General features: G+C 41.3%; 1 protein-coding gene and 1 long non-coding RNA gene across 9 annotated transcripts in view; one reads left to right on the top strand and one right to left on the bottom strand.

The window, feature by feature from the left end:
• Positions 1–10,765: 10,765 nt before the first annotated feature.
• On the bottom strand, positions 10,766–14,256 carry LOC128850491 (uncharacterized). Of its 2 annotated transcripts, XR_008447905.1 has the most exons (4): positions 14,178–14,256; positions 13,123–13,186; positions 11,615–11,705; positions 10,766–10,870 (listed from the first exon to the last, which is right to left on the bottom strand). It is a non-coding gene; the product is annotated as an uncharacterized LOC128850491 (long non-coding RNA). The 2 variants fall into 2 exon arrangements; XR_008447904.1 differs by having other exon boundaries at positions 10,772–11,705.
• Positions 14,257–14,455: 199 nt separating this feature from the next.
• The window catches only part of SMARCA2 (SWI/SNF related, matrix associated, actin dependent regulator of chromatin, subfamily a, member 2), a 113,123-nt gene continuing 102,377 nt past the window's right edge, over positions 14,456–25,201 (top strand). The window contains exons 1-3 of one of the 7 annotated variants that reach the window (XM_054054371.1): positions 14,458–14,607; positions 23,584–23,649; positions 24,206–24,466. In XM_054054371.1, coding sequence (XP_053910346.1) covers positions 24,242–24,466 — 225 coding nt within the window. In that variant the 5' untranslated portion in view covers positions 14,458–14,607; positions 23,584–23,649; positions 24,206–24,241. Of the gene's footprint in view, positions 14,608–15,493; positions 15,607–16,183; positions 16,284–23,583; positions 23,650–24,205; positions 24,467–25,201 lie in introns of those variants that run through there. The other 6 variants (XM_054054373.1, XM_054054370.1, XM_054054374.1 and 3 more) reach the window with 6 other exon arrangements.

Raw genomic sequence — 25,201 nt, 5'->3', positions numbered from 1 at the left:
ACAGGAAGGTCAGCTTTTTGTGGGTTTGTAGGACTTTATTTACTTATTTACTTATGAGGAAAATGTGTTCTAACGTGGAGCTGAAGCTTTGAAAAATTAAAAAAAAAAAAAAGTTTGCTGGTATTTACCTAACTTGAGAGTACCCGCAAATTAAGCAAGTTTTGAAATACATAGAACATCGCAAGAAAGTAGGTCTGAAGCATAAGGAAGTTTGTTACGATAGGATTTCACCCAAAACATGAGATTTAAAACTGTTCATCAGAGATGTGCATGTTGCTTTTCAGATGATCTGCAGCTATGTGCCACCAGTAAAAATCACTGCTGCAGCTCCTATGACAGACAACCCAGTCTCTTGAAAAGATTTTATCAATCTTGTGCTCTTGGCTGAATAAGAGGCATTACAAATGTTAAAGCAGAGTAGTCATTAAGATTACATTCAAGACACGATTAATTATTCCCTCTCTGTCACCTTTCCCTCTGACCTGTTTCTGTTCTTCTTTCTCCAGCACTCTGTGGATCAGAGACTCATTTGTGACATCAGTGATGCTTAGATCAGAAATTGGCTCCTTGCCTCTATTTCTCCCTTGCCTTCCCTCTAATTTGCCTTTCTCCATGCTTCTCTTCAAAGACTCTTTGCTGCAGGTCCCAGTGCTTTGCAGGTCTCCTTGACTACACCTCACATTCCCCAATCTCCAGCCAGCTGGAGCAGCTCCCTGGGATGATATAATCCAGATCAAAGGCATGCAGCCAATAAGCAAACGAGTAACTTGCTAGCACAAAACAGAAGTGACTCAGCCACTATCTGGCCCCCTCATTTTCCTCTTAGATTTGGCCAAAAGTAGTTGTGGGTGGTGGATTTTGGAAGACAGTGGATTGTGAGACATTGTAAGCTGTAACAATTGAAAATAAAAAAAAAGGCTCTTCTGGAACTGGATGTAGTGACAGACTTAGCCAATCAGCAATCTACCTGCAAGGCAAAGCCAGCACTGCCTGATACTACAGCAGATTTGTAATGTGCTTTTTGGGGATGGCACCAAAATAACTTTGTCATGTAAAAATCTATGATCAGATGCATAGCAGAATTTTTATTGGACTGGAAAGAAAATTGCAAAATATCTTAACAAACCTTTAAAGATGGTAATTTATAGAATCATAAAGTTGGAAAAGACCTCTAAGATCATAAAGTCCATTCAGCAGACCAGCAGCACCCTGCCTGCTAAACTATGTCCCAAAGTACATCATCTACACATCTTTTTTAACATCACCAGGGATGGAGACACCACCACTTCCCTAGGCAACCTGGCTCAATGCTTGACCACTCTTTCAGTAAAGGTTTTTTCCTAATATCCAGCCTAAATCCACCCTGATGCAACTTGAGGCCATTTCCTCTTGTTCCATTGCTAGTCACTTGAGAGAAGAGACCAACACCCACATCCCTACAACCTCCTTTTAGGCAATTGAAGAGCGTGATCCAGTCCTCCCTCAACCTCCTCTTCTCCAGACTAAACAATCCCAGTTCCCTCGGCCACCCCTCATTAGACTTCTCCAGACTCTTCACCAGCTTTGTTACCTTTCTCTGGATCCACTCCTGCATATTAATGTCATTCTTGCACTGAGGGGGCTGAACACAAACATTTGAGGTGCAGCCACATCAGGGCTGAGTCAGGGACCACTCCCCTGGTCCTGCTGCTGGCCACACTATTCCTGATACAAGCCAGGATAATATTGGCCTTCTTGGCTACCTGGGCACACTGCTGGCTCATATTAAACTGGCTGGCAACCACCACCTCCAGGTCCTTTTCTGCTAGGCAGTTTTCCTGCCACACATCCCTAAGCTTGTAGTGTTGCATAGGGTTGTTGTGACACAACTGCAGTACCCAGCCACTGGCTTTGTGTAATACTGTAACCATAGCATGAGATGTCTACTCCATTTACATACAACCCAACTGGAGTAGGTTTTAGGCATGAAGCTGCTATGTGTACAGTGATTTGAACATGTGTACAAAGCCCTGCTTGTATTTGAAATCAAATTACAACCCCGTACAAACATTTCCACTCCATGAAGTTACTCAGCAAGTTGTTACTGGGATAACTCACTATTTATTTTCACTATCTATTCTTAGAAGGCTTGCTTTTCAAATATTTTTTTTACTATATGGTAACCAAATTTAAACCCACACATTTTTAAGCCTACTTGTCATAATTCCTGTTGACAGTAGTCGTTTCACAGAATGCCTTCAACATATCCCTTTTCTTCCCATCAAACAATGCATGCAATTTATTGAGTTGCAAGAGGAAACTCACCTTGTCAAAGTTTCAACATTGCTACCAGTTAGATCATTGGATTGAGTTGACCAGTGTGCTATTCAGACCTCTGCCACCAGTTTACTCTTTCTTTCAGGGAAATTTCATGCTGCCTTTATGCTTTCAAAGTTGGGATTATCTGTCTTGCAAGAATTTGTGTGCTTGGCCAAGTTACACTTGCAACACAAGCATATTATTCTCCACAGTATAATTGCATACATAAGGAAACACTAGAGGAGAAAATCTTCTACTGTGGCATGCCAGAAATTCTACCATCGTGTATCAACATGTCTCCATAAGCCAGGAGTACTAAATAATGCAGCCAGTGTTGGGGATCTGCACGAGAGTGTTGGTACAATTTACTAACTCAATTTAGCATCCAGTGCAAATTAATGCTGCTTTCTTTATCCCCAAGTACAAAAGAAATGAAAACAGTGTTTCTTGGGAAGAGGAAAATGTGGTAGCTACATGCAGTATAGTTTGAGAATGCTTTGGCAGCAATTCATTTGCCGTTATTGAAATTAAAAACAAAAATTCCAGAGGGACAAACTCAGATTACATGTGTACTTTCAGAAACAAAGCAGGAAAGGTCCCACCCACGACATTTCAAGTCACATCTACACTAATAGCTTTGCCAATACTTGAAAGCAGCGAGTTGCGTTTTTTTTCCAGAGGATCTCTGTCAAAGCCTGGTCATTACATACAAACCCCAATATAATTGCAGACCTCCATCTCTGACTGTTAGATCTGTGGGTTTTACTGGTTCCTTGCAGGGCTTGTGGTAACTCTCACCATCCTTTTCACAACAAATCTATTTGCCAGTGCCTGCTAATAGCCAGATTCTTATTGAGTAAAATTATACAACACTGTAAAAGAAACAGTTGACCTGCATGTTGAATAACACTGCTGGGAAAATGGCACTTTCATAATGACTGAAATTTGAGATCTTCTCTGAAGGTTTACTTCCTCACTCCTCAGTTCACCAGTAACTTCTCAACAATTGCAGCAGTGTTAAGCTACTTGTTCCTTAAATTAGTTACTACTGCTTTAACTGTAACAGAAAATTATGAAGTGTCTGTGAGTCAACCTAGTATACTAAGAGGGTTTCTTGTTTGAGTCTACTCTATCCCTGAGGTCATCCTCTAACCAACAATCATAATTGTTCTGTAAAAACTCACTTATGCAAGATGTTCCAAAAACACCTATCAGATGAAACAACACATAGAAATTAGTTTTGAAATTATACACCAGCTACCAGCAAAAGCTGTAGTAGCCATGAGGAGGCAAAACAACTAGCTCAGTCAAATGTGCTTCCCACTAGCCAGCAGGAACCTCTACTTCACATTCTTTGGTCTAATTTTTTCACCATCAATTAGTTTTAACTCTGCTTATTTCCCATTCCCATGATGGCCTCTCTCTCATTCTTACCTGTTCTAGTGCTTCCTTTAATCCTTACTGCCTTTCCTCTGCTCCTCCCTCAAATAAATAAAAGCCCATTTTTCTTTCATCTTCCTTCCAATAAAAAAAAGAAAAGAAAACACAGGAATTAAGTGGGGAAAAGAGAATAGGCATTTAGAAGGAAGAACATTCTCTACTGGGATTCATTTTTTGTATTAGCCAAAATTTTGCCTGTTAGGTGGTTGACAGGATGGGGAAACAGTGACCAGCTACAATTATATTAACAATTTTAACAATGGAGCCTCATCTCTAAATCTGGCAGAGTAATACAGTACCACACTCCGTGAATGCTATTCTCTGCAAGTGCTGACTACATAGCAGTAAGACCCATGGTCTTCAGTCTATTCAGGTTATTCCTCTACAGTTTATGAATTTTTTATAACAATTTTATCATCAAGTTGCCCATGGGCTGAAATAACATCTTGCTGCTTTGCCCTTATTCATAGACATGGTCCAATTTCTTTCAAAACTCTTCACATGGTTACAAACACAGGTTTACAAGCCTGCTGTGTGGCCAACCTGCCAGGCAATGTGAATAGCTAGAAGTCTGCCCAACCAGCCTATCAGTTTTCAACTTGGAAATTTCTATTTAACTTTTGGGATGGGTTCAAAATCTCACATGCTGCTTGTACATTTAGGCCTAATTTTCCACTTTGGATCCTTCCACTTTGTAAGGACACACCTTTGCTCTTGGAGGCTGTTTAGCAAAGTCCTCAATGTAGTAGCTTCAGAAGCAGACATGGTTGTGCTTTCTCTATGCAGATTGCTCTGAAAGCAGCTCCTCTCTATGTTTTAAAATGCAGCCTGTTAAGAGTCTTCCAAGTGATGAGTAATAGCTTTTGGCCCAGACAAAGTAGCAACAACTTAGAAAAGCAGACTACCTGCTTTGTCTGGGCTAAACCAGCAACAATCAGGTGTTTCAGCAGCATATACAACCTGAAGAATCTGTTTTAGTTCTTAATTTCAAAACCTTGGCTTCTGAGGAAAAAGCTGAGAGATGCAAGGCAGCAGCAGAAACAAACAAACAACACAAGTAGCAAGTCCTTTTCTTCTCCTGGTTGTCCTATGCAATGACAGAAGTATCAAGGTCAAGCCCTTCCCAGCAGCCTAATACACAGGACAGTAGGTGGCTATTGTAGGAAGAAGAGTTGAAAGAAGAGAGATACACCTCTAATAAATTTTTTCTGTTGCAAGAACCTTTATTGCTCCCCCCAAAACTACAGAAGGTTATGATCACAAATATCAATTTATTAATTAGAAAAAAAAGTGGTACATTATTGTTAAGTATAAACAAAATAGCTCAATTTCTTTACAATTGTGCAGAACAATGAATGCTTTGCAAGAAATTTCTAGACATTTCCATCTTGGATATTTGTTTCAGGCCTTACACAATTCCGCCTCCAGTTACACTGTTGCTAGCTTGTTTTATTTTCTCATTACATCCCTTGTAAGCAGAACTATATGAGTATTTTTTTTGTAAATTATTATATTTGTTTTCTTGTTCTTGCAGCTGTCTTAACAGTCCAGTACTGGTTTCCAGCTATCTTTTCAATGTAACATTATCTGGTTATTGTGGGAATGGTTGTTTTCTTACACCACTATATCTGACTGCATCTACCCAATCACAAGTTTGTTTTCTTCCTTGCTAATTATCCTTAGTGCCTCTGGAGTCTTAGTGGATGTTCAGAAGTCCACCAGCAAAATCCAATTTCTCTGTGCTTTTTGAAAGGCTTCTGAGCAAGTTTAATACATCATGCACCTGTGCTGCTTACCAGTCTGTGCACCCCACACAGTAACATACAACATTAAATGCTGCTAAAAGACATGGACGTAAACTTCAGTATAAACTTACATCCAGGTATAACTACCCATAAAAACCTTAGTGGCTTCCACAAGCGCCCAGACTGCAAGTTTCCTCTGCTTGATAATTGTTCACAGCACTGGGTCTAGTGAGAATGCAGATGGCAGTCAGGGGCAAAAGGTGTACAGCCATAGTCCTTAGTGTTATTGTGACCACACAACAGAATGGATGGAGATAATACCGAGGCAGAGACTACACCCCTGACATACTTATAAAAATCTATTTGCCTTGCTAAATAGGAGGCAAACAAAAATAGACCAACACATAATACAGAAAACAATTAACAAAATTATGGACATTATTGACAAAATAATAATGACACATCTACCCAGTTTCATCATCTGAGATATTAATATAAGGGTCTTTGTGAGTGTCAGCTCACCAAGCTTATCAGCTTCCGTGAAGCAGAATCACTCTTCTTTTGAAAGCTTCTAATTAGAGATGATCCATTCAAATGCATCTCTTTATATTTACTGAAATTAGCAAGTGCACTAGAGTTAAATTCCTGCTAGACAAAGACCTCTCCAGTACAAACCCACAGTTACCTGATGGTCTATCTTCCTTGATACTTTCATCTTTTATCCCCCCAAAAATGAATCCTTAAAAACTTATCTACTTTTTCCTAGATACAAGTATGTTAAGATTCTGTGGCATCTTTTCCCTCTATATCTCATAGTAATACTTTTCAAGTACTTTCAAGTCACTTAAGTCTCTTTATGACCCTCACAACTATCTCAAATAACAAATGACAACTGGCTTTTTCCCAGATTTCCCCATCCTGCCACATGGTGTGATCTGATACGTAGGGTTCTTTGCTTTATTTTGTTTGACGCACATAGTACGTCATTCTATAAATATTTTATGTCATCATTAAAGTATTTTCACCAAGTCCTAAGTATTTTAAGGAAGCGGTAATTGTCAGAAATTACGGAGGACTTGTTAAATACATATGTTTCATACAGTCTAAAGGAAGAGGGAAAAAAAGAAAATAGCTTGTGTTTCTCAACAGTTGCTAAAAGAAGTATTCGAGAAGCACTGACATCAGCCTGTTACACAGATCTTCTGCATATCTTCTTCTGAGAATGGATTACTTTCACATTGCTCAAAACCATTATCCAATTCTGCTCCCTTAGCCACAAAAAAAGCATAAAATCAAGTTTTTAAAACTATTAACAGATATTTTAATAAAGATATAGTTCTGCCTTAGAAAAAAAAGTGTCTATGTTTGAAGCACAGTTAGAGGCTTTCAGACTGATAACGGCTTTTAGAAGTCCTAAAATTAAACAAGTGGAACAGAACGGAGTGTTTTGAACATGGTTACGGTCTCTCACGTATATTACATTCCACCTGAGCATAGAGTGCTTGGAAAGAGATCTTGAGCTCTGACTCATAAGCATTGCAGGAAATTGCTGCAACAGTTAAAGCCATTACTAAAACACAGAGCGTTCTGCCCTCTGCCAGCCAGGACAATGGAGTGTCTCAGCCACCGTGATGTGAAGTCTCTTTAGCATGCTTTATTCTGAATTTGAGAAAAGAGCAGGGTGACTTTTTTAAATAGGTAGTAACAGAATCTGTCTTCTGTGTGTCAGGCACCACTAACCTTTAGTGTTCTCTTAGAGAAAGAATTTTGCCTTTGAAGATTTCTGTTTACTACTTTTCCCATTTTAAGCCTTCAGTACAGAAATCCAGTTCCATCCTACACCTTTGCAACTGGAAAGCTGTTTAACTCCAAGGAAGTCAGATCCTCAACTGATCCTCAGAACAAGCTGAGCACTGAGCACATCTTTGCAAGAGGACTGTACCCTGTTCCACATCCCTAGACATCCACAAAACCCCATGGGAAAAATCATCACTCGATGGTTTGGCTCAGAAGTAGTGCCACATCCACATCTCAGCCACCACAGGTCACACTACTGGAACAGGACAGAAAAGCCTCTGCCAGTAGTTTATCTCCACAAATATTTAAGAATCCAGTAGGCCAATTCCAGGAACATACTCTTTTCTCCTGGCTCCACATCAAGCATAAGTAATATGGCTGATAGGAGAGACAGAGGAAGCCTACCCATGGGGTAGTGTACTGTTAAAACATTTTATAGGAATCCACTACAATTTGTGTCAGAGCTGTAGTAAGAGGAGGACTATTTAAGCTTAGTGGAACATACAAGAGCTTAGTAATTTCTCACCGTTGGTCTCTAGCAAAGGTAGGGAGAAGAGTTTTCATTGCTGAGTCTCAGAATTTCATCTATTGCCAGTTCTTTTCTGCATTTATACCTAAGTTTCTGAAAACACAGCCTGTAGCAGTATTACTATGACAAAATCTGATGAGTTGACTCACCTCACTTACCTTAACAGTCAAAATTAACCTGCTTTATCTGAATTTCTTGTGTTAGAAAGTGGTCATATGAATCACTGCCAGCAGATCACTGCAAGCGATCTACTACTGTAGACAGCAGCGGCAGACAGATGACATTTACTTTTTCCATCGGCATAGCTGAATCTACCAGTGATCCGTACACCACTGTCACATGGTAAACGATTTATTTTGGGTTCAAGATCAATTAACTAAAGCTAAACAGGATCTTATATCTAACCAGGGTGTGAACACTAAATTAGGATAAATCTGCATATTGATGAAGCCAGTGTGTTCTAGCTGAAATCAAAACTCCACACCTTAAATCACATGCCTTCCTTACCAAGCAGCTGTATTTAATGTTCACGCATCTGATTCAGGGAGGAAAACGTATAAACAGAAAATACAAATATCTCCAGAGTTCTACTTACCTATAACTGTTTACAATGAACTCCTAAGTGAGTATGAACAGAACAACCTTAAGGCTATATCTTGCCATTATTCTACAAGTTGAATGGCAGCAGAGATGGTCCAAATCTATCCAAGTGTTTGATAGACTCTGGAGAAGCTTACACTTCTCAGGTTTGCTCTTTGCCTTTGGCCTTTCTGATCAAATTGTATAACTGAGCAGATACCTGTCACTCACCTGGAAAAATTGTGTTATGGTAAACATGACAAAACTGCCTTCTCACACTGAAAATCTACGTAATAATATACTGAAACAGTTCTCTCCATTGACCATTTCCCTTCCTGTTTTACTCTTCTGTTTTTCCTTAACATCATACTCACTGGGTCAATTTTTTATAAAAAACATTGTTGAGACATGAGTAGTTCTTGGACTTGCCTCAAAAGTTCCACCTTTAAGTAAGACGGAATCTCAACATATTCTGCTACTTGATACAAAATAGGTTTTTATTCGGTTGACTTACAACACACTGCAAGTTTCATAATTGTATTAGATAGCTGCTATTGCATTAAGGGGGAAAAAAAAAAAGATGCCACGATTGAGAAACTGCAAATATAGTCTACTGTTCAAGAAAAAAAAAAAAAGGGGAATTTTATTGTATACCTGTGCTTTGCTTGTGGATTCACAACTTTATAATAGTCTCCAATCTGAGCACATATGAAACAGGTAATAGTATCGCAAAATAATACTGTGAAAACAACAAAAAAAAAACCCTTTACTTTTTCCCTTCAGAGAGAGACAGAGTTGCAATTTCGTCTGTGGTATTTTATGGTTTTTTAACTTGTTGCCAGGACAAAGATATCCCATCTTTCCTGCTACTGAGTATTAAAAAAACATGCTTTTAGGAAGAACATAAATCATATTAGCAGCAGTTAGAAAATTTAGGCCAAATTCAGCCTTATTTTTATCCCACTGTCTTAAACATGCTTCTGTCTGGGCAACAGCAAATCTGTATTTCAAGAATTGGAGTCTACTCACAACTGGTTCTCAAATTTCACATAAATAGTGAGCAACAGCTTATTTAAATGACTATTTCTTAGGCAGTATAATTCCACCTTGTAGTCACTCTGCATTATACAGCATTCATAAAGGAACAAATGTGCTGGAAGAAAGCATAATGCCAATGAAAATAAGTAGGTAAGTACAAAAAGGAGTAAGACACTAAGTGAATAGTTAAATGCTTGTGAGCAAAGAAAGAACACAACCCTCAAAAACTGGCTTAGAGGAAAGAAAAGGGCATGCAGGAGAAAAATGCAGTGGCAAATGCCACTAATCTTGAGATTCAGGTTTTTGTGATTGTCTTTGCTTGATGTATAGAACAGTCAAGATTTCCCTGGCACATAACTGAGTTATCCAGAATTCAAGTGCAAGTCACACTTTTCAAAGGCCCCAATATTTATTGCCTAAATAGGTTTTCTTTCTAACAGAACTTCATACTGCACACTAGAACTGGTTCTGTAATACATACCATTCTTTGAATAGTAGCCGGGCTTGAGTTGAGTGTTACAATAAGAAAACAACATGGTCCTCTATATTTATTTTTTACTTTGACTAAATTGAATCACCATAGTATTAGTAATCATATAATAAAGAATTTATGTTTCACAACCTAGTGCATTTACAACCTTTGCTGCTTATAGGACCAAAATTCTACAGTGGTAGTTTCTTTATGTATTCCCCCACTGCCCTGCAACCAGCACAATTCTAGTACCAGGAACACTAAAAAAAGCACATCACCATAGATCTTACTTCTGTTTCTTGTAGTCAAAGAAGCTCGGACACTGTTTAAAGATGGGTAAATTCACATTTGCAGTAAAAGCACTATTGACCACAAGAACAGCAAAAGGAACTCCAAGAACTGCTGGCACTGATTTACAATTCTGAGTTTGCCCCAGTTGTTTAACCACTTCCATTAGGCAGTTTAACAGATCAGAAACTGCCAAAACTAGAAAACAGATTTTCTAGTATTTTGGTATTTTCTTACCAAAAACATACAAAAAGATATCGGGATGCTTGCACCAGAACAGGTAAGCAGCCAGGAATGAATGCTTAATAAGGGAGATGATCTCAAAATTCCCAGAGAAAACCATCATGGTCATGGTTCTATTCAATACTCTTCCTAATTGCATCAGTGATGAATTTGTTTATAAAACCTGCAGCTGATGCAAAGCCAGTGGGATTTGGAGAGCACCTTAGAAGAGAGAATTAGAACTGAAGATGATGTTAGGAAATTGCAGAGAAACTCAGAAACCATTAAAGTAAAACTCAGTAAAACCAAGTGTAAAGTGATACTTCTTGCAAAAAACACAAAACATGGATTACCTGGTTAGGAAGCAAAATGGCAGCCTGGAGGAGAAAAAGATCAACAGCACTGTGTACTTCTCTTCTCCCTTAAAATATGACATCAAACCAAGCTCTGGAATTCTGTGGACTACAAAATAAATAGGAACACTAACACATTATCACTGCAAGCCAACCCATCTTACTCACACCCAGACTTAATTTTGGAATGCATTCAGAAAAGCTCTTTAGACAGATGAGATAATTATTCCTCTCTACTTAGCCTTGAGAAAATCTCAGTTGAATATTTTCTTTTTGACACCACACTCACAAACACAGCTTGAAAGTTTAGAGCGAATGAAGCTACTTTGAAAGAAGCTCCATCTTTTAAACTTATGAAGACAACTATGTCTCCAGAAAAACAGGCTGAGGAGAAAAGAGCATGAGTACCAAGCACATTGAAGAAGGCTGTGAACAAGAAAGCTATTAGGTGTTCCAATTACCTTTGAATGAGAAAGCAATTACATGTTCCATGAGAGAAGGAAAAACTCTAACAAGCTCTAACAATTACTTTGTTGCTAATCATATCAGGCTGAGATGCACCACTTATTGGAGTAGTCCTACTCAATTTTACATACCACAGATCAATAAATGGATAAGTATCCTTCCTTCTAGGAGTCACATGAGTTCCCAACATAAAATGATATACAATGAACAGGGCATGAGAAGACACTTGTATGGAGTACCCAAGACATATGAACTATCTTGGTTCAAGACAGAAGACATTTCCACCTTGATGCATCAAACTCACAGAGGCAAGTCTTATTTCCCCATCCCTTACGGAGAACTCACCTCACCGTAAAACTGAAGTATCCTGCCTTTATCCCCTGCTTACCTTTGAAGTGCGAGTATGCTTTTCCTCTTTGCTTTTTGGGGCAAACGCTATCCACCAAAGCAGCAGACATAAGCAAAAGCGTTCCATGTCTCTGTAATGCAAATCTTACATTTGTTCAATTATGACTTCCCTGGATACATAAAAAATTCCTTTGGTTTTTGTTACTTAGATAGAAACCTGAGCATGAAGCCATGCTTCATGGAGTGTTCTAGCTTAAACTCACTGACACCGGCCACCTAATCTAAGAACCTGGACTTTGCCAGGAGTTGGCTGAGGCACTAAGAAAGTACTTTTCTGCCATTTCTGCTGCAGTGGCTGCAATTTCTCACAGGGAGTTTGTAGCAAACAAGAGAAATACCATAATACCCTGTTATAGCAGAGTTTTCAAAGTGGTAAAGGTGAAGTTATTGTAAACACCTTCAACTCCATGATAGTAATAGCCTTCTTTTGGCGTAAGAGTATCCCTGCAAGAGTTCAACTGAAACATCTTTTTATCAACAATTTTAATTATGTTCATATCACTACTCACATAACCAACTTTTAGTTTCACATCACCACATTTAGCTAGTCAAAATGGTACCTTATTTCATTGTGGTATTTTATCTAGTTTGAAAAATTTATGTGCAATTTTACTGTTGGCAACATCCAAAGCATTAATGCAGTTAAGAACACTCTTCTTCTTTCCTTTTGTGCAGCCAGACAAATCAATTGGGGAAAAATAATTTATTCTTTAGCACCATGTTTACATACAATGCACGAAGTTTCAATCACTCAAGTATCATGGAGTGAATGCTTATTGATCCTACTGATTTCAGAAAAGATCTCCACGTCACTTGAACGTGCCCACCTTGACAAAAAACATAATTTTCAACCCCTCAATATAAGTTACAATGAGATTAAATGATAATCCATCAAAATATAAAGAGAAAAAGCCTTCAGATTTAAATCATCAACAGGTCTATTCAGCTGTGCTTTAACTGCTTTAAAATGAAACTGGCTGCTGCAGCCTTCCCAAAATAAGCGTAATACCTAACAGACCAGCATTTATCTCAAAGCCAAGTGGACATTATTTCTTTTGCCTGCAAGATTAATTTTATGTTCCTTTTTTTCTTCTCTGCACGTCTTCCACCAAAAGGAATAGCTTGACCTGATTTAGAAGGGTTTGAGTGCTGCTGAGTCCAATGATCAGTTGAGCTGTCTTGCAAGGATGCTTCCTCTCTGTTATTTAGACTTATTTTCTCTTCTTCTACCTCTAAGACACCAGATTGCAACTGGTATTTTAATACAAAGTTAAAACCAAAATTATGCATTTCTCGTGGATCAAAAGTTTTACATAACGACATTGGCTATTCTGTATACAAAGATTTGACTGTTTCAATTTATTTGATTTTGTTCCAAACTAAATATTTTTCACACAACGCTAAGCTGAAAATATAGCCTTTCGAATTTATTGATTTTTTCTGGATACTTAGTGCTGTCCAGTTAGCATTAATTCTTTTAAAACTTACCTTCCAGCAGTCAGACTACCTTTTGGTAGTCACATAACAAATAAGACGATTAAGTAATGACACTCTGGAAAACAACAGAAACAGTGGTAATTAGCACCGCATAGACAGCGCTGACACTTGACGACTACTGCTCCTATTCAACCAACACAAAAAGCCTCAAGCTAAACACCAGGTAAACAATAGCTGTCACTTAATGACCACTACGCTCCCAGCATTGCTCCGGGTCCTTAACTACTCCACAGAGCCACAGCAGAGGAAATCCATGCTAAATATTGTCACCTTGTCACCCGAGCATCTGTAGTAGCTACTGATTTGGGAAGTGAAGTTCCTTGTTATCATTTCACGGGAAGAGCTTCAGAATGCCAAATACCTCTCATGTGATAAAGTTAATTACGTACAACGCCACCTATAATAGCTTAGGGTTTGGTTTGGGTTTTTTTTTTTGACTTCACAACTGGTGTTCAAAAAATGCCTCAGACCGATGGGTCCATCGCTTTGTAACACAAAGGAGGACGGAGGTTCTGCAGCCAAGGCAAGGGCTCGGCAGCGCTTCGCTGCAGACCAGGCAAACCACCTACAGCACGAAAAAACCGCAGGGCACCAGCACCGGCAGCCGAAAAGCGTCCTTCCAAACCACCTCTGAAAGAGCCGAAAGGAGGTCAGCCACACTGAACGAGCACACCCGCTCTGTTCGCCCCTCAGACACGAGGGATGCAGCTCCGCCAGGGGCACGTGGCGAAGGACCGCCCTCCGCGCCTCGAACCTTCTGGGCAGCCTCCTCTCACTCAACCCCTTCCACGGGGTACGGCTTTCGGGAGGAATAACCACGCCCTTTCCATGCCATCCTTCCCGCCCACGCGGGGACCGCTCCCACCCCTCTTCCTCCCCTCAGCACGTGCGAGCCGGAGAAGGGGCGCGAAAAAACGTCGAACGAGGGGCAGCCCCGCCGCTCCGCGCCGAGCACAGGAGGCGGGCCACGCGCACCCTCGGCGCTGCCTGCCCGCCCCGCTACGTGCATCCACGGCGCTGCCCGTCCGCCCACTGCGCGCACTCACGGCGCTCCCTGTCCGCTGGCTACGCGCATTCACAGCGCTGCCCGCCCGTCCGCTACGCGCGTTCACAGCTCCCGCTACGCGCACTCTCGGCGCAGCCTGCCCGCCCCACTCCCCCCCCCACAGCCTCCCGGCTGAGCGACGCCGGCCGAGCCCAATGGAACCGCCGCTTCCGCGCACGAGAGGCGGGCGCGCCCTCGCCAGCGGGCCAGTGGGAGCGCCGCTTCCTGAGCGGTGGTGTCGGTTAGGAGAGGCGGTGGCGGGAGCAGGGGGGGGCCGGAGGGAGGGGCAGGAGTTTAGGAAGAGGAGGGAATGGCTGTCATCAATGAAGTCGTGTTCGTAATCTAGTCCGTCGCTCCGGTTCCGGACCCGGGGGGGACTCGCTGAGGGGGAGAGGAGCGACATCCAGCTCGGCGCTCCTCCCGCGCGGAAGGTGAATACAACTTCCAACTCGCTCTGCCCCGTCCCCGTCCTTTATTGTTAGCGATCGCGCCGGCACGCACCGTGCCCACCTTCCCTCCCTCCCTCCCTCATTCTCCCCGGGCGCCACCTGCTCCCCCTCCCCACCTTCCCTGCCGCCCGGCCCTCCGCGGTATTTTTATCCCCTCTCGTGGGTGGAGAGAAGAAAGTTTTGATCCGGCGTTTCTAGAATAATCACGATGCGATTCTCGGGGGTGGGGGGGCTCGGCTGGTGGCTGAGTCAGCGGCTCCCTCGGGAGGGACGGGGCGGTTTGGCTCCCGTTACCCGCGGCGACAACCGCTGGCACCCTTTGGTCAGAAGCTACGGTTCGCGCCACCGGGAGAGAAATCGACCTGGGGAGAGATTTCCCCTCTCCGCCCCGGGGCAGCTCTGCGGGCCGAGGTCGGTCTCGCCCGGCGTAGGCGAAGTTGGCGGTGTGCGGAGCGGGGTGGGTCGTTTCTCCGCCGTGGCGACACCCAAGAGGCACGGGGAAGGGGGAAGATGGTGCGTGGGTGAGCGGCGGCGTCACCCGGCGGAGGCCGCGATCCGGATAATCTCGCCGCCCGCCTGTCACAGGCTCGGGGAGGCGGTGGGGGCTGGGGCTTGGGCCGACAGGCTGCGGCTCCTGTTGCTCGCTCGCCTGCGCTTTTAACTGTGCGGGCCGTCGCTCCGTCTTTCTGTAAAGGCGTCGCGATTTACTTCCCAAAATAGCTCGTCTTCCCCCCCCCCCCCCCCCCCCGCTTTCCCTGCAGAAATCCAGCCTTCCCCCCCCCCCCCCCCCCCGGCGGCTTGCAGCAGTCGGCGGAGCGGAGCAGCACAAAACATGCGCTGGCAATTTTGTAATCGCCTTCCAAGCAAAAAGGATTTTATTTCCGGTGTGCGCGGAAATTTTTTTTTTTTTTCTTTTTCCCCTCCTTTTTTTTTTTGCCGGGGCCGGGTGCGACCAAGCCAAGAACACGCGCGGGCGCTCAGGTAGAACGGGGCTCCGTGGGGACGGCGGTGGTTGGCATATGGAATCGCCAATGTAAGGAGCATAGGGAGCTGTTGGAACAGGTCCAGAGGAGGGCTGCAAAGATAATCAGAGGACTGGAGCACTTCCCGTACAAGGACAGACAGAGAGTTGGGATTGTTCAGCCTGGAGAAGAGAAGGCTCCGAGGAGACCTCATAGTGAACTTCCAGTACCTGAAAGGGCTACAAGAAAGCTGAGAGGGATTGTTTACAGCGGCTTGTAGTGATAGGACAAGAGGCAATCGGTATAAACTGGAGAGGGGGTGCTTTAGACTAGACATAAGGAAGAATTTCTTCGCCATGAGAGTGGTGGGGCACTGGCACAGGTTCCCCAGGGAAGTTGTGGCTTCACCCCCACCCCTGGAAGTGTTCAAGGCCAGGCTGGATGGGCCTTGGGCAGCCTGATCCAGTGGGACGTGTCCCTGCCCATGGCAGAGGGGTTGGAACTAGATGATCTTTAAAGTCCCTTCCAACCCGAACTCTTCTGTGATTGACGATTCTCCTCCCGTGCCGGGCGGGGCGGGAGGCGGAGGGGGGGTGGCCTCTGCCGTCTCTTCGCGCGGACCAGGAAGTCGCGGCGGCCGCGCACGGATACGCGCACTCGGGGTGGTGGGGCCTGAGGCGCCCCCACTTCCCCCAGGTACGCGGCCGCGAACATTTCGCTTCGCGGAGGGGTGTGGAGGCGGCGGGGCGGGATCTCCAGGCAGGGACGCTTTAAAGCGAAAACTTCGCAGAAAGGGTGTGTGCGTGGGGGTGGGAATCGGGCCCTGCTGGCCGAGCGGGGGGAGGCGGGCCGAGGCCTGCGCGGCCCTGCCGAGGCGGAGCCGCTGCCGCCGGGGGAGCGCGTGCCGCCGCCCCGCAGCCCTCTCCGTGCCGCGGGGAGCCACGGAGCTTCCTGTGCTCCCCTGGCATTTGCCGTGGTGCAACAGCGGACTGCGCGCGGCTGGGAAAGTTACAGCGCTTCTGAACTCGAGCTGAAGTTGCGGGGAACCGGTTGGGTGTTTTTTCACCTAAGTGTGCATGACGGTTAAATGAAAAGAGTGGTTAAATGTTAGCATGACTGTGTAGATTGCACCGAACTTGGTTCTCCTTGCTGTGTGCTGCTTGTCTTTGCTTTCAAACTTTCCGGACTTTAGCTTAACGCTATTATTTTTAAGATGTCTTTTGATGCATATTTTAAGTAAGTATCCGACTGCAGAACCGGAGCTATAAAGTTTCTTTTTCTTTTTTTTTTTTTTTTGACGTTTACCAGTTTGAGTATTCTGCATTCTTTCTGTGAAAAACACGGCGTTGTTCCACTTTCCTTCTTTCTTTTGCTTTAGATGTCTTTAGTGTTACTTATTTTTAACCACCGCCCCCAAGACCCGAGTAATAAACATTGTACCAGAATTTGATTCCTTTAGTAGTATACCAGTTACAGGTACGGAATGGGGCAGTCTCTTCTGTGTAAGCTACTATTGTTGTGCAAATAAAGGCACACTTTCTCTTCGGGAACCTAATTGCCCTATTATTGTCTTTGACTTTGTTTCTTTTCTCCCATTGTTACTCTAAGGAAAAAAAGTGGTTTAGCAGAAAGATTGGAATGGACGTGGATTTTTATGCGGGTATATTTATCAGTGTAGTAGGAAGTAAAATGATTGTATGGGTAAAGAGCTTTTAAAAACAAAGCTAAAGTTAAATGTATCATAGAACATATGTGGACCTGACAGAGAAGAGAGTAAAGCTTCCTTAAATACAGTATATTGCTCTCATGAGTTATGTCTCAGCTTTAGGACTGGTGTTTCATAGAAGGTGTGCCAGAAGAGTGTGTTCAAAGCTATCTTAGATATTTTCCTTTGTTCATTTCTGAAGTTGTCTGTGAGCATTTCTTGTCAGGTTTGAAAAATACATTCACCAACACCTGATGCTTGAAAGTTGACAGGAGAAAAAGTGCTCCAGCTAGCATTCTTATATTCAATGTATTCTTTACAGAGGTCTATGTGAAATTAATGTCTGCAGATATATCTTTTCAGCTTTTGTTGCACTTTTGAAGTTAAGGTCAGAATGTGCACAGTAGCCACTTCAAAAAATCTCTGCACTTTTATCTTCAGTTTTTATGATTGTGATTGGTAGTATTGCTGTGAACTTGTGATCCTTTTCACAGGGAGACTTTCCATTCTTCATATGACAGGATACTTTTTTTCTAATTACTCATTAAAATGCCTGATATATTTTCTTGTGTTTTCTGACGCAGTTGAAGTTGTCTGTGTATAAAGAATGCTTCCTGGATATCCATCTCTTTTGAACTTTATCCACTTAGTTTTTTATTTGTTTGATCTTCTAGTGGAGCAGTAAACACAACGTTATGACATAAAGATCACTTGTCTTGAAAATGGCAGAAGAGAAAAGTTTATGCCTCATTTGTAAGATAAAATAAGGAAGTATGAATAAGGGGAGAAGTAAGGCTTACTTGAACATAGATTTGAAAGTTTGCAAATAAAGCTGAACTTGTTTCTGAGACATGTAAAGTAATCTCTCCTTAGTGTTAAGAATTTTCCTGTTTGTCTCTGCTTGGCAGAGAATAGATCAGTGCTGAGCTTGAGCACCCAGGTGGATCACTTAAAACCGTGGCCTTCAGGGAAAATGTTAAAAATGTTTGCTATAGAAATGATACCTTTTTCATATCTTCACTGATGTTTTACTGCAACTAACTGGTATTTAGAAGAGTCTTTTCCCTTCTTCCTCTTTTTCTTCTCTTTTTAAGTAAAGACAAAGGCCTGTCAGTAATACGGCAAATTCCTTTCTGTCCTTTTCCTTCCGCTCTCCTCTCTCTTATTATGGCTTTTGTTTTTCATAATACACTGTGAAGATAGTGTTCAATAACTGTGATCAATATCTGTAGTAAAGGCCATGATATGGAAACTTAATCTGTTATCAGGCAGTGCTGTCAGGAGTCAGTTTCCTGTGCCTGAAATGTACAGTGGAATCTACCTATGTAGCAAACATGGACTTGATCTTGGTCATTGTCTACCCTGACTGTGGCTACGAGGTTAAAAGGCAGTTAAAACTTAGGACTGTGGCTATCTGCTCTCCCCTCTCCTTGAAGGCTGTTCCTTTCTGCAGCAAAGCAATCAGAATGAATCATGTGTCTGTCTTGCAGGCTCTTCTTCAAGAAGTCTGGTGGCATATCTCAGCAGTTACTGTGCAAACCCTGACTTGTGCTAATGCCTTTTTGGCTGCCTATAGTACATTCAATGCCCAGCTGCTATACAGTCAGTTCTGCTGCTGATTTTAGTTTTTTGTAAGCGAGTAGTGTGTAAGTTAGAGTAGTTGAGAACTTCAAACAACTATGCAGTAGGAATAAGAATTTCTGTCATCCTAAGGTAAACTGTCTCTGCCTGTGGAAAGGAGCCTTATGCTAGCACACAGCTCATTCTGCTATCCCTGCTGTGGCACATGCTGACAGTCTTTGGTAGGCAGCTAGACAAGCATCTAAAGCAGTGTCCAGGGGTTTTTGTCTTTGGCCTAAGTGTCTGGATAAGCAATTAAGTTGCAGCATTTCTGGTTCTGTGGTTTGTTGTTTAAACTGCAAATTCCCTGACAGAAGGTTTTGAAGTTAGAGTGAAGTTACATACGTGAATATGCAAAGGTTAAATCTCTTGGGTCATAGTGTGTTTGGCTTCTCTTATGTGAACTGAATGATTCTGGTTTATGTTAGTTGGAGATTGAATCTTCTCCTAACTGCTTTTTTTTTGTTGTTGTTTCAAATAAACCTGTTTATTGATTGAATCATTGTTTGATGTAATGACGATAATTAAATCCTGATAAATGTTAATGCAGAGTGTCCCCTGGGGTTGTACAATACTAAACAGTTATTGCTTCTAAGTATTTGCTATTTGTTTTAATTTCAATGAGCTGCTATCATTATTAATCAGTTCTTGAACTGTGGGCATATTTTATGATAGTTAGCAGATCAAGCAAATGCTACAACTCTCTATCATTTAATGTTTTCTGTGGTAGTATAGTCTGTAGGGTATCACCATGTTGTAGTATAGTTTTTGAAAGCCACCCATAAATTATGACTTCTGTTAGAGATGTGTCATAATGTGGGGAGAAGCAGATGTTTTTATGTGAAGGCAAAGTTACAGTCTGCTTTACAGTGTGTATGTGGCAGTTGCATGGGTTCATGCTTCCTTTTCATGAGATTTAAGTGGTGCAGTTTCCTTATATTCCAGTACCTATCCAAATTGAGGGATCTGGGCAAGTCACCCTGGCTGCAGTTCAGTTTATGTTCACTCAGTTGTGGAAAGACAAAAGTTACATTGAAATAGAAACAGTTACAAGACTTACAAATACTTCCTGCTCCATCTGTTCTTTGACTAGTTGTGCACCCTGTGTCAAAGCAGTCAATAGTCTTTGGACCTTTTTGTGTGTCCAGCTGATCTGGAATTGCAAAGCAATGCAGGTGGTTTGTTGGGAGTTTTCAGTTTCGGACCTGCTAATAAAATGTGCTTTCTTCATGCAAAGGAAATCCAGGCCTCTGTTACCTTTGTGTTTGTAGCAGGTTTGTACCAAAATACCTTTGATGTGCTGGGATACTGTGGTTACTGAAACATGGAGCTGGTGGATACTCTGTTGTGCAATGAATTAATTAGGTCTACACTGCCTTCTAGGTGCATGCGAAGTCAGAGTGCAGAAGCATTTATGCTTAGAGAATATTCCCTCAAATTCTTTGTAGATATTAATTATTCTCAACCATATGATTTAGAAATAGTTGAGCAGAGATCCTTAGTCTTTCTTTGCAGCTTTAGATCTCGGTTTTGTCGCTCTTGTATTTGCACCTGGCTAGAGTTACTTTGTCAATGATAGATCTCTTCTCTGTCTCAGCTCTGGTGTGTCCAGCAGAGGTGGAGAAATTCTTGGAGAGTACAGGGAGGACTGCGTGATTCACTTTAGCTAATTAAACCTCCACTAGTTCCATTTGGGGCTGTTCACAAAAGAGACATGATGTTGGTGTAAATAAACCTAAGAAATGATAATTAAAGGATTACAGTTCAGAAAGAGGTAAGTCTTGCTTTGAAGTTGTGTGAATAACCCTACTCCCGTGAGGATTCTGATGATGTTTCAAGATTGGACACTTGAGAAATGATTAGACAGTATGTAATGCATTTGAGAATCAGGGACAACAGCCTTATCATTTGGGAAAATGAGATGGAAATTTGTTTGTTTGGTTTTTTTTTTTTATTATTTTGTTAAAATCTTTATATCTGTTGGAAGCACTTACTACCCTCCTCTCTCATTATGCCTAGCTTTATAGTTCTAGCAGGCACTAGACATTAAAAAGCAGTCCAAACAAATGGGTCAGCACTGGCTTTGGCAGGGAATTGACTTAATTTTGTTTATTTTGTTATAAGCATCAGAATTTACCCAGACTAATACTCATGTTGGTCTGGGTGGAGCTTGGCCACTGTTGCACCTGTTGTCTCTTTGTATTTTTTTTTTTTCTTTTAATTTAATGAGACTTCTGTAAGGGCATAGAGGAATCAGGTATGTAGCTCTTACTGGATTTTAATGAGAGCAGGGTGCTTGATTTCTGTGAGAGTTTATGAAATCTCAGTCTTAGTAAATATAAACTAAGCTATTTTTGAAACGTATTAAATGATGAACTTTTAAGCAGTTCCGTTCTGTGAACAGGTGCTTAATTGAGAGTGCTGTGTATAACATGTTCTGGTTTATGGCAGAGGCTGTGTTTTTTTAGTTTTGTGGACTACTGTTGCCAGACTATTGCTTTGTCTCTTGCTGTCCGTGGGATCCAGGTAGTTCTTTACAGTATTTTATACTGCCTTGATATAGATCTTATGCATTCATATTTTTTTAATACAAGTATGTTTTTTGACATTTGAATACAAATCTATTTAAGACAATTCACAGTTGCGTAGGTAGTGTGTTTATCTGCTCTTAGAGAACCTTATTGAAGGGACTTGATTTGGTGTAAGGAGTGCAACTTCCATCTGGAAGTTATTGTTTTCAGAGGGTAGGCACTTGCTAGGCCATTAAGAAGAATTTTAAATTTTCCAAGTTTGCATACAGGAGATGTTTGATGTATATATAAATGCCAGCGTAACTAGTGTAACAGTGTAACTAGTGGAGCTGAGACTAGACCCAGCTGATTTTTAAGATAATGCATAGATGTAGGTTGAAGGTTCTTATGAAACAGTGTATTTTGGTGTACTGTATACTGTTAGTAATTTTGTGATCAATTGTATCGTGCTTTTGTATAAATTTTTCTGGATAGCGATAGTACTGCTAGGTTCTGGCTTAGAATGTGCAGAGACAGTCAGCGGTGGGAGTGTCAGTCTTATATTTTGCAATCTAATGACTGAGTCGTGTAAAAACTCTTTGTTGTGTGGAAATGTCTGTCCTTCATACTGCCAAACTCTAGGCCTCTTATAGGAAGCTATAGTGTGGTGAATGCAGTTGTGAACGTTTGAAAACTTGTATCCTTTTGTAGTAATGTCAAGGGGTTGTAGAATACTAGTTTGTGACTGTAGCGTTTTGTTTTGAACAGAGAAGCTTCATAGGCATCTCCCTGTTTTACACTGTAAAGAAATAGAATCCCAAGATAGCTTATGGGGTGAGGATATTTTATTTTAAATGAGTTAAGCATTATTCTGATTTGTTGCCTTTAATCAGAATAGACAAGTAGCTGTTAAAGCATAACAAAAGGCGAATTCTAAGAAAAAGCCATTAAGCCAGTTTCAATCCTGACAATGATTAGGTAATTGGGGGTAAGTGAAAACTGTCTTGATGTAGTAGCATTTTATCTTCCGTGTGGGTTCTGATAAGTGAAGACTCTTGCTTTTTTCTAACATTGCAAATTGGCCTCCTTTCTGCTTTGTTTGGAACTTTAGGGGGGTACTTTGCTTTTACTGAGTGTCTATTTCTTAATTTGACTATAGGCCAGATATTTACAGTCTTACAGTCTGGTTTTATGTAAGCAGTGTCATAAAAGAGTTACACTACTTAGTCATGTTAGAAAGTAATTGTTGCTAACTATGGAAAGTGGTAACCCCAGTTGTGAAACACTTCTGTGATAAATTCTGTAAGGAGAGAGACTGGGACAGGAAGTCGACTTAGGCCTTATAATGTGCCATTACATTGTTATTACCTTGTAGTGCACCAAAGAAGGAATCTTTTTAATAAGACTAACTTTTCAGTATATTTGGGTTTTTGTTATGGGACAAGTAATCATGGGAAGGTGACCTTACTACAAAACTACACCCAAAGGAAATACAGGGAACAAACTAAGCCCAACTAATGCTCAACTGCTGCTGAAAGTGGTGAACCTACTTGATTTGTGCTGGCCCTGGAACTCATCTGTCCTTTCAGAAAGTCTGATCAGTAACCTGAATTGCTAGATAATTTGGGGTTTTTTCTTTGGGTTTTTTTTTCAGTTTATTTTTTGTAGGTTTTTTTTTTTTTTAATATAGGGTTACTTCTCTGCTGGCTTAACTACACAAATGGTGAGATCACTGTGCAATCAAAAACATTAAAATGGTGCTATTGGGAGTGGAATACGCAGAAACTTGACTGATCTCATTAGCACCAGCTGGCCATTGGTTTTGTAAAAATGTGGCAGCCGTGTCACTGTATTACAATCCTCTGGCATGAGTGAACAAAAAGTTCCCAATATTAGACATTGATAAAAGTTATTAGAAAACTGAAGAATGTTTAGATCCGGCAGTCTGCATCAGTTTGTTCTATTTAAAACACAGAAATAAAAGTATAGTAATAGTTGTTTTTCCAGCCTGTGAAAGCCTGCCATTTGTTCTCAGGGCATTTACTATTTCGTAAGCCATTTAAGCTGTACTCTTCTGGTTTGTGACATCAGCAGAATCCCTCAAGTGAATTACAACTCTTCAGTCCAAAATAATTGTCTTTTCTGTGGTCTGTTTTGTTAGGTGCTATGATTGCATACAGAGATAACCAGAGAGGTCTGACATTGATATCTAACTTGGAAAAAAAAGGTCAGAAAATAGTCTTAGTAATCCATCTAATGCTTGTTTTGCTGCATTACCGTGAATTTTATAAGTACAAATTTCAGTGCAGTCATACCTGTCTAGGGAAAGATTTTTGAACACACGTAGGTTACAGAGATGCCCAGCTATCTTCCTTGCCTTTAGTAGTCCTATGCTTGACCCTGTGTAATACATCTGATGATGGCAAGTCCCTTGATCTACCATTGTCTCTGAGAGATGTTTCTCTCAGCATAGTAGTTGCTTTGCTCTGTGAGTAACATATAAACATCCAGAAATTGACTTAACTACAAGGATCCTTATCCTTCTTGTGAGCTTTTATAGAGGAGTAGTCAAACTTACATACAATATAAGCATTTTGTGCTGATGATAGCTTGCATGTGTATTTGCATGTGTGTGTAATGATTACCAGTAAATTTTATTACTTTTTTCCAATGCCCATAATGTCACATAGAAATTCTGGTTTTGTTTTTTTTTTTTTTTGTTTTGTTTTTTTGTTTCGTTTTGGTTTGGTTTTCTTTTTTGTTTTGTTTTGTTTTGTTATTAGGCCTATTCTGCTAATTGAAAAGGAGACAGAAAATAGATGTCCACGCCTACAGATCCTGGTGCCATGCCTCATCCTGGTCCTTCCCCTGGACCAGGACCTTCACCTGGACCGATTCTAGGACCTAGCCCAGGACCAGGGCCATCTCCTGGCTCAGTTCACAGCATGATGGGGCCAAGTCCTGGTCCCCCCAGTGTTCCACATCCAATGCCGACAATGGGGCCTACTGATTATCCACAGGAAGGCATGCACCAAATGCATAAGGTAATAGTTTATTATAAGTGAACCTTTTTTCCTAGAGTTCTCTCCACTGATTAAGACAACTACTTACATTGCATTTAGACCTATATAGCTGCTATTACATGTCATATATCACCTGCAAAACTGCAGCTACACTCCTGTCTTTATTAATAAAGGTGATGTGTATATATATATGGAGTTAAACACAGTGTCTTTGTTTAGAAAAACACAGTGTTAGTAGACTACTTTGAACTATAGAGTTTGTAGCTTGCAAGTCTTCATTTGTAAACTGTACTTTTCAGTTAGGTGTTAGTAGGGAAAAAAAATTGAATTATAGTGATAAAGCCTTGTGGTAGACCATTCTAACGGTCTTTTTTTTTTTTAATTTCTTGTGTGTTTGGATATATTTTGTGTTTGTCTGAGTGGTTTTTAGTTTTGCATGAAAAACACGGCATGTATGATTTTAACTGCCTAACTGTTAGTTATGACAACAGTATACCTATTTAGTTTGTATGGTTCTCACTTGAGGGATGAAAGAGTACTGAGAGCTCTTGGTTTCTTTTCCCTTCCATTTAATTGTAACCTGATGCATAATCACTTCTTTTGTGTACTTTTAATGGGATGTACAATATGATTACTGACTGGAAAAAATTATGATGTCATGAGCAGTATTACTGTTTCTGGTGAGTGAGAGAAAAAGTGAGTGGCAGAAAAAAAGTATTTTCCTACAGAAATGGTATTTTTTTATTAAATAAATTA

This window comes from Cuculus canorus, chromosome Z (genome assembly GCF_017976375.1).
Source record: "Cuculus canorus isolate bCucCan1 chromosome Z, bCucCan1.pri, whole genome shotgun sequence".
NCBI lineage: Eukaryota > Metazoa > Chordata > Aves > Cuculiformes > Cuculidae > Cuculus > Cuculus canorus.
Note: the sequence above shows the minus strand (reverse complement) of the source record. Positions and strands in the feature narration are given on the sequence as shown.